This window comes from Electrophorus electricus, chromosome 7 (assembly GCF_041902795.1).
Source record: "Electrophorus electricus isolate QZ-2024a chromosome 7, ASM4190279v1, whole genome shotgun sequence".
NCBI classification, from domain to species: Eukaryota; Metazoa; Chordata; class Actinopteri; order Gymnotiformes; family Gymnotidae; genus Electrophorus; species Electrophorus electricus.
This window is the reverse complement of record NC_137503.1, coordinates 287,501-297,500: the sequence shown is the minus strand read 5'-3', so window position 1 is coordinate 297,500 and position 10,000 is coordinate 287,501. Positions and strand designations below refer to the sequence as shown.

Below are 10,000 nucleotides of genomic sequence, written 5' to 3'. Positions count from 1 at the left end.
TACACATGTGCAAGCACACACACACACACCCACAGGACTTTATTTAATACATTTTTCTTGTAGATAAATTTAAATTGAGCACATATACCAGGTGAAAATAGCCCAGCTGCTCCCAGATGACGTTTGTCTCTTCACCTGCCTGCTGTTCCCAGAAATCTCATGTTCCTCCAGACAGTCGTGATCACACAGCATGGGGGACATTATATGAATAACTACAACATTCACATGGCAGAGATGCAGAACACTAATCATAAGGGAGTGAGCTAAAGCAGACAGCAAAAGTACACACGCACACACACACACACACACACACACACTGGCACACTTCCATCCTGAATAATCCCTTGTGATCCCTTCTCAAGTACTTGGACATTCACAGCCATTGTGAAAGCAGGACAGTCATATCAGGTGACATTAGGGGTCCCACACCTGCTTCAGACACACTTTCCACGGAGGTTCCTCACGGCTCCGTGCCGGTTCCTCTCCTCTTCTGTCTACACCTGCTGTCTTGCAAGGTGCTGATGTGGTATTGAGGACTTGGTATTGCTGTTTAGACCAGGTGATGATACGTACCTGTCCTAACTAAAACAGACTAAAACCAGGTACTGATATGATACTTAGATCCCAACAGGATTCCCACTGTTTTTGCTCTGTGTATGTTTTCAATGCCAAACATAAACATATTTCTATACTTGAGACTTTGTAAACAGCAGAATGAGATATTCTAAGAATGTTGGGATACCTGTATACCTGTATATAATGAGCAGGAATGACTCTCTACAGCACCAAAACAGACCTGCTGTTTTAAACATGGTTCATAAGTCAAAACGTACTTACTTAAGGTATTTATGGTTTGGTACCTTGAGCAGGTGGTGATGTTTTTTTTTTAAATCTTCAATCTATACATGGTGATGTTATGATTTTGAGCGTTCTACCACAGATCATATGATACTAGGACTATCATACCTGTACCTCCTATACTCAGAGCAGCTGGGATTATTCATATTGAGGGTGTTATACCTGGAGCAGTTGGCCACCTCTATCAGGGGTCCCTCACACTCCGCCCCCCCACAGCGAGGGGCGGGGTTATCACAAACACGAGCGCGACACTGGCAGGCACTCGTACTTTCCCCCCCATCGTCATGGCTACAAGACTGCCATGGTGACCATGGGCCAAAGTTGCCATCTTGAGTGAGGTTTTGTTCCTGTAGAAATTAGAATCAGGAAGAATGACAGAAAAACACTGAGCTTGTAAAGGGCTTAGGGTTAGGGTCTTACACACTAAAGGAGTTAGGGTTAGGGTCTTACACACTAAAGGAGTTAGGATTAGGGTCTTACACACTAAAGGGCTTAGGGTTAGGGTCTTACACACTAAAGGGGTTAGGGTTAGGGTCTTACACACTAAAGGAGTTAGGGTTAGGATCTTACACACTAAAGGAGTTAGGATTAGGGTCTTACACACTAAAGGGGTTAGGGTCTTACACACTAAAGGAGTTAGAGTTAGGGTCTTACACACTAAAGGGTTAGGGTTAGGGTCTTACACACTAAAAGGGTTAGGGTTAGGGTCTTAGACATTAAAGAGGTTACAGTTAGGGTCTTAAGACACTAAAATGGTTTGGGTTAGGGTGTTAGACCCTAAATGGGTTTGGGTTAGGGTCTTAAACACTAAAGGGGTTAGGGTCTTACACACTAAAGGGGTTAGGGTTAGGGTCTTACACACTAAAGGGGTTAGGGTTAGGGTCTTACACACTAAAGGGGTTAGGGTTTTACACACTAAAGGAGTTAAAGTTAGGGTCTTACACACTAAAGGGTTAGGGTTAGGGTCTTACACACTAAAAGGGTTAGGGTTAGGGTCTTAGACATTAAAGAGGTTACAGTTAGGGTCTTAAGACACTAAAATGGTTTGGGTTAGGGTGTTAGACCCTAAAGGGGTTTGGGTTAGGGTCTTAAACACTAAAGGGGTTAGGGTTAGGGTCTTACACACTAAAGGGTTAGGGTCTTACACACTAAAAGGGTTAGGGTTAGGGTCTTAGACATTAAAGAGGTTACAGTTAGGGTCTTAAGACACTAAAATGGTTTGAGGTTAGGGTGTTAGACCCTAAAGGGGTTTGGGTTAGGGTCTTACACACTAAAGGGGTTAGGGTTTTAGACACTAAAGGGGTTAGGGTCTTACACACTAAAGGGGTTAGGGTCTTACACACTAAAGGGGTTAGGGTTAGAGTCTTACACACTAAAGGGGTTAGGGTTAGGGTCTTACACACTAAAGGAGTTAGGTTTAGGGTCTTACACACTAAAGGGGTTAGGGTTAGGGTCTTACACACTAAAGGGGTTAGGGTTAGGGTCTTACACAGTAAAAGGGTTAGGGTTAGGGTCTTAGACATTAAAGAGGTTACAGTTAGGGTCTTAAGACACTAAAATGGTTTGGGTTAGGGTGTTAGACCCTAAAGGGGTTTGGGTTAGGGTCTTAAACACTAAAGGGGTTAGGGTCTTACACACTAAAGGGGTTAGGGTTAGGGTCTTACACACTAAAGGGGTTAGGGTTAGGGTCTTACACACTAAAGGGGTTAGGGTTTTACACACTAAAGGGGTTAGGGTTTTACACACTAAAAGAGGTAGGGTTAGGGTCTTACACACTAAAGGGTTAGGGTTAGGGTCTTACACACTAAAGGGGTTAGGGTCTTACACACTAAAGGGGTTACGGTTAAGGTCTTACACACTAAAGGGGTTACGGTTAGGGTCTTACACACTAAAGGAGTTAGGGTTAGGGTCTTACAGGGCACTGCGTGATGTTCTGGGTCCACTGGCTCATATTGGAACTGTCCTCAATTGTAGTGCAGCGTTTCTGCTTCCTGTCCCACCCACAATAGGGGTCCCTCGCACCCAGACATTTCCTACAGGAAAGTACACACACACACACACACACACACACACACACACACACACACACACACACACACACACACACACAAATTAACATTGCAAAAAGCTTGTTGTTATTTAATTATATGAAAGTGCTTAAACAACATGCACAAGGACACATACACACATCCTCCAAGTCCCTTTATATTTTTGCACGGGTAGGAGTGATAGCGTTAACATGCGCACCAAATTCACCACGTTATGAAACCCATTGCAGTCCCTGTTTATATCTGTTTATTTCATTAGAATTGATTGGTCCTTTGCTGAGGTTGTGAGGAGACAATCACAGATTGATCCATTTAAATCTGTTATCGTGGAAGCGGTGTGTTGTTCTCAGTTCAGTTTCTCTCAGTATCCCAGTAGACGTGTGAATGTGACAGCAGAATAGTCTAAGATGGCAGTTACACACACACACACACACACACACACAACACACACACAGACGCACACACACACACACACACACACACACACACACACACATACACAACACACACACACACACACACAACACACACACACACACATACACAACACACACACACACACACACAACACACACACACACACACACACACACACACATACACACACACACACACACAGCAGGGTCTTTGTCACACACCAGTGAGTCGCAGCATCTAATAACAAACTGACAGAATGAGACATCTGTAACACATATGTTCTGGATAGCTGAGAACACACACACACACATACAAAATCGCACACATATACTGACACACAAAATCTGACTCTGAAAGTGAAACTGTCTCTGAAAGTCTCACATTACAGGTAATCTTTGTCGGATTAGAATGGCAGCAGCCACAGAGTTTTTGGATTAGAGTGGAATATGTGTTTGATAGTGAAACACGTGCATACATACATATGAAACACACACACATGAAACACTCACACACATATGAAACACTCACTTATTAAGCCTCATTACTGTGGTTGCCTGTCTCCTGTCTCATTTAAGAACTGACGTCTAGTGCACATTTTAGAGCTCCATCATGGCCACATGGAAAGAGAAAGTTTTTAACCTGAATGTACATGTTTCTACGTTTGGGGCACATCTAAGATCTTCTGGCAGTTTTTTCCAGTTATGTGCAGCAAAACAGCTCAATCCTCATGCTGTTACATTTGGACTCGTTAAGGAATAGAGCTCGTTAAGGAGTTAAGAGCTTGTTAAGAAGTTAAAAGATCGTTAAGGAGTAGAGCTCATTAAGGGGTTAAAAGATCGTTAAGGAGTAGAGCTTGTTAGTAGCAGTGCTTCAGAGGACAGATCCATTACCATAGCTTTTAAAGATTCTGCACAAAGTATAAGCATTGCATTTGTGTTTGTGTGTGTGTGTGTGTGTGTGTGGCCTCACCTTTGACTTTCATACGTGGAGCATCTCTCCAATGGGACCTTCAGAACTCTGCTCCTTAGCCCTACAAACAGGGACCTGTCACTTTGCAGGAGCTGCAGATTGAGGACTGGCTCTCGCTGATCTTCTGGAAGGAGATTCATCTCTTCAAGGTAACACCCACGTAGACTCTTATTGGATATGGAGAGTGCCTTTATAATTGTGCCATGTTCTGATTGGATGAAAAAGAGCAGACAAAAAGTTATGGTCATAGCCTCTGAGTGCTGAGGAAATAGAATTTATGTCCGACCGTGTCACACAAAAGAGGACGAACAACAGCTGCTTTCCATTGGCAGGAGGTTCAGAAGCTCAAACGGAGAGATTAAAAATCTCTGTTACTAATCTCTGTTAGAGATTTAAAAATCTGCTACTCTGTTACTAATTTGTTAGAGATTAACAATCTCTGTTACTCCGTTGCTGCTCTCTGTTAGAGAGTAAAAATCTTTGTTACTAATCTCTGTTAGAGATTAAATCTCTGTTACTCTGTTGCTAATCTGTTAAAGATGAAAAATCTCTGTTACTAATCTGTTAGACATTAAAAAATCTCTGTTACTCTGTTGCTAATCTCTGTTAGAGATTAAAAATCTGTTATTCTGTTGCTAATCTCTGTTAAAGATTAAAAATCTGTTAGAGATTAAAAATATGTTACTCTGTTGCTAATCTCTGTTAGAGATTAAAAATCTCTGTTACTCCGTTACTAATCTCTGTTAGAGGTGCTGCAATGATTAGAGTGAAATTATAAAACAGAACAGGGCAAATCCATCTGACCCAGGTGGCTTTCTGTGGTCCAAAGAGAGAAGCTCCCTTAAAACCCTTCAGGGAGAGACCAAGTCCAATCATGTGCGAGGGTTTATCCAAACAAGACACAGGTACAAAACAAGTCACTGAAGGGGGGTATGAACTGGCACAGGGTGAAGGGGCCTCGACAGCTACAGTGAGTAGACTCAGAGACATGCCCAGACTTTCTAAACAATGACTGAAAAGATGTGATGCAATTGCTGTTGGTAACCAGATTATTATCTGTTCTGACTGACAAAGCCATGTCTGAAGAGCTATTTTCTAATTGTCTCAATATTTTCTAAAAAGTATTTATGAATTTAATCTTTAAAATAATTTCAACTATTTGCATTGCCTCGTTCCAGATCTGATGATATTTGCCTTTGTCAGAGATCTAGTACGACATTCTTTACCAAGCAACGCTGCCAAATCACAATAAAACCAAGAAGTGATATGATAAATCACAGTAGGTATCAGACTGACTCTGTGCTAGGTCACCTCTACCAGGTTCAGCACTTCAATGTTACAATGTTTTGAAAACTTTGACTAATTTGTCTAGGCAATTTACCAGAGTGACCTTTACGAACACAAGCACTAAAACAGTGAACACTAAGGACATTATAAAACACACCAAAATGATACCAATGTGGTGAATTAATAAAAATAACACCAATCAGCTTTAGCCTTAACCGGAATATTAGGATCACGTGTGTCCAGCTCAGATCATCTCAGATCAGAAGGTGCCAAGACATCGGTCCAAACAGTCCCCAACAGAGGCGTTAGTTGTTTGATAGTTTAATAAAGCAAATTGCTTGGTAACACTTTTCTAAGGCAACACAGCACTGGTGGTCTTCAATAAAATTCCAGTCCACCTTTAGACATCCAACCTTGCCAAAAGTCAATACAGGAAACAGACTTATGTAACCATGTTTCAGAAAGACTCAAATCTCTGGTTTCGATGGTTCAGCAGATATTCTGAGCTACTTCATTCTTGGCAGTAAACTGTGCTAAAAATATCTGTGCTATGTTTAAACTGTGCTAAAAATATCTGTGTTATGTTTAAAATGTGCTAAAGGTAAACACCTCTGTGTCCAGGTGTGTGTGTGACTCTATGTCTCTTAGAGAGTCTAAAATAAGTCTTTTTAATATACTAGTGTATTATAGGCCCCTAATCAGTTTACCAAGCAAGTGTTGCAGGAGTCTGTAGAGGGCGAAGTCCCTCGGTGTCTCACCTCACCTGTGCCGATATAGAGGACGTGGTGAAGCGTGTCACGTCCCTGCACGACGTCCACGGCCAGCCTGGAGAAGCGTACGCCGCCCTGGCTGACAAGCGGGTCTGTGGACACAGGCTGCACCGCCTCACTCATCAACACTAACCGCTGGGCATCCTGCAGGCTTCGCTCCGTCAGATTCCCCCCTGGACCCCCGTCACCTACCGTAGCACACTGAGATGAAGCGGAGAGAGAGAATAGAACAGACAGAGCAAACAAGAGGAGGCATGGCGAGAGAGCAGGACAGAAGGAGAGATACATCTGAGGACTTGAGAAGGGACAGGACGACTCATTCACAATTCATTCACATTTAGCATATAACAGAAGAGCAACATGCATTCACATTTATGGAATTTAGCTCACAATTATGACTGAGTACAACTTGAATAATTGCAGGTTAAGGATCTTGCTCAGGGGCAAACAGTGGCAACTTGGCAGTGGTGGGACTTGAACCAGCAACCTTCTGATTACTAGTCAAGTACCTTAACCACTGAGTGACCATGTGATTCATTCATGATTCAGTCAGAATTCTTTCACGATTCGTTCATGATTCATTCACGATTCAATCATGGTTTTGAGTGTATTGGCAAGGATTCTGTTATATGATGCCAGTATATTAACGTTGTCCAGGAGCTGATGTGTGAAACCCTGCGGCTCTAAAGAAAAAGTTTAACTGTGATCAGAAGTGGGGAAATTCTGCACCTGGAAGTTGGGCAGGGGGTTGGGGGTGGAAAGCCAGGTTGTCCGCAGGGTCTCCTGGTAGCGGAAGGGGCCACTGAAGGCCTGAGAAATGGCGCTGAGGTTGAATGCACAGATGGCAGATGCAGCAATGCTGTTCCTGCAGAGAGACAGGCAGCAGTGAGACAGATGTCTGACCATAGAGAGACAGGCGGCAGTGAGACAGATGTCTGACCACAGAGAGACAGGCGGCAGTGAGACAGATGTCTGACCACAGAGAGACAGGCGGCAGTGAGACAGATGTCTGACCACAGAGAGACAGGCAGCAGTGAGACAGATGTCTGACCACAGAGAGACAGGCGGCAGTGAGACAGATGTCTGACTGCAGGACAGCATATTAAATGCTGTTCTTCTAGGCAACCTCATTAGTCGTGGATTAACATTAGTCATGTTTTAACATTAGTCGTGGATTAACATTAGTCATGTTTTAACATTAGTCATGGATTAACATTAGTCATGTTTTAACATTAGTCGTGGATTAACATTAGTCATGTTTTAACATTAGTCGTGGATTAACATTAGTCATGTTTTACCATTAGTCATGGATTAACATTAGTCATGTTTTAACATTAGTCGTGGATTAACATTAGTCATGTTTTAACATTAGTCGTGGATTAACATTAGTCATGTTTTAACATTAGTCATGGATTAACATTAGTCATGTTTTAACATTAGTCGTGGATTAACATTAGTCATGTTTTAACATTAGTCGTGGATTAACATTAGTCATGTTTTAACATTAGTCGTGGATTAACATTAGTCATGTTTTAACATTAGTCGTGGATTAACATTAGTCATGTTTTAACATTAGTCATGGATTAACATTAGTCATGTTTTAACATTAGTCGTGGATTAACATTAGTCATGTTTTAACATTAGTCATGGATTAACATTAGTCATGTTTTAACATTAGTCGTGGATTAACATTAGTCCTGTATAAATAATAGCAGTTTCAAAATGTATTTCTGAAATTACCTGCAGCAACATCGAACAATTAAGAAGACAATTATTATCTGCCACTCTGAGGAAATGAATTAGTACCTCAGTTGACAGAAAGAGAGAGAAACTGATACAAAACAAGAGAGAACAGATGGATCAGAGAGAGAGGAGGAGTGGAGGAGAGAGGGGAGGCATGGAGGAGAGAGAGAGAGGAGGGGAGGGGTGGAGGAGAGAGAGAGAGGAGGGGAGGGGTGGAGGACTGACTGACGCGTTGGTGGTGAAGACGCCGTAGATCAGGTCCTGCTCGGGCAGGTAGAAGGTGCTCTGCAGTTCATGGTAGTAGAAGGGGGCGTCGCCCGTGCGGGAGCAGTTCAGACGCGCCTTCATGAATGTGGTCCACGTGTCCTCCAGGAGGAAACGCCCACCCACGTCATTCTGGCACACGCGAGCCACACGCGAGAACACGGCCTTCCCACAATCCTGCTCCACAGCTGTCTCACGCAAGAACACGTAGGTGAAGTGGCCCACCTCATACGCAGAGATGAAGTGAGGCTCTGGATAGAGAGAGAGGGGGGCAGAGAGGGAGAGAAAGAGTGAGAGAGGCAGAGTGAGAGGGGGAGAGAGAGTGAGAAGTATCTGGCTACCCTCAGCGCTGGGGTGTTCGTAACCTCCTGTGTTAGGGTTGTGTGCGTGAGACTGCGTGTCCAGTATGTGTTACCGTTCAGCCATCTGGAGTTGTACTGGGCCGTACGCAGCGGAGGCCGACTGCCCATGCTGCGGTAGATCACAGGGTCTCGGCCAGAGAAGTCGATGACGGTAGCAGCGTAGAACTCGCCACTCTCCGTTACCATGGCAGTGGAGTTGTGCCTCGGGTCGTAGGGGCAGCGGGCGACCCCATTAACCGTGTGGACCACCTGGGCGAGGTCAGAGAGGGGGCGTGTGGTGCAGGTGGGCGAGAATGCGTTTGTGCCACAGGTGAAGAGACGTACACCAGTCAGCAGAAGCACACGCACATAATTCTGACACTCCTCCTGAGAGAGAGAGAGAGAGGAAAAGAGGGAGTGGGAGAGAGAGAGTGGGAGAGAGAGAAGGTTGAGGGAGAGAGAGAGAGAGAGAAGGGTTAGGGTGTCAATAAATGGTTGTGATTAATTTTACACACCCAACCCCTTGTGAACACTTCTAGAGAGTTCTGTTAAATCCTAGCAATGGCCCCCAGACACCCCACCCCCACTGGTAACCCCCCACCCCAAACACACACACACACACACACACACATTGATACCCTGCCCACACTGATACGCCCCCCACTGATACCCCCCCGATTCCCCGCCCACACTGATACCCCGTCACACTGATACCCCACCCACACTGATACCCCGCCACACTGATACCCCTCCACGTCTCTCACCTCTGTCTTTCCTTTGCTTTGACAGGACCTCCGTGTCTCTTCATCTACCCCCCACTCGGTACCCTATAACAGAAATAAGACAATACACAGTTACACCAAACACACAGTTCACACACACACATACAGGGTGGGATAACACAGTAGCACTGAGGGAATCTTTTCACTGTTCAAACTTGAGGACAAATGAGTGGATTGTTTTCACAGAGATCTCACCTCAAAGAGAGTTCACCTCAGAGATCTCACCTCACAGAAAGTGTAACTCTAGTTTTATCACAGAGTGGCTAACTCAGACACCACATGCCAATTCATCATGTGTGTATGTGTGAATGTATGTGTGTGAGTTTGGTTTGTAAATGCATACAGATGAACATCGAAACAGAAAAACCTCTCGTCAGCTCCAGAAATGCCGACGTCCTCCATTACCCTCTCACAGAGCTCTGCCCCACTCAAATAACCAGCAGTCACTTCCTGGTCTTCTGAGTACACTCCTCACATCACATCATTTATCTGACACTTTTATCCAAAGCAACTTACAACTC

At 44.0% G+C, this 10,000-nt stretch overlaps 1 protein-coding gene across 5 annotated transcripts in view; it reads right to left on the bottom strand.

The window, feature by feature from the left end:
- Positions 1 to 10,000, bottom strand: part of sema5bb (sema domain, seven thrombospondin repeats (type 1 and type 1-like), transmembrane domain (TM) and short cytoplasmic domain, (semaphorin) 5Bb) — a 50,368-nt gene that overhangs the window by 14,251 nt on the left and 26,117 nt on the right. For all 5 annotated transcript variants that reach the window (XM_026998800.3, XM_026998801.3, XM_035524793.2 and 2 more), the window contains 8 exons: positions 9,462 to 9,524; positions 8,772 to 9,084; positions 8,322 to 8,607; positions 7,079 to 7,214; positions 6,343 to 6,550; positions 4,293 to 4,500; positions 2,774 to 2,891; positions 1,021 to 1,205 (listed from right to left, as the gene is read on the bottom strand). In XM_026998800.3, the coding sequence (XP_026854601.2) occupies positions 1,021 to 1,205; positions 2,774 to 2,891; positions 4,293 to 4,500; positions 6,343 to 6,550; positions 7,079 to 7,214; positions 8,322 to 8,607; positions 8,772 to 9,084; positions 9,462 to 9,524 (1,517 nt within the window). The remainder of the gene's footprint in view (positions 1 to 1,020; positions 1,206 to 2,773; positions 2,892 to 4,292; positions 4,501 to 6,342; positions 6,551 to 7,078; positions 7,215 to 8,321; positions 8,608 to 8,771; positions 9,085 to 9,461; positions 9,525 to 10,000) is intronic.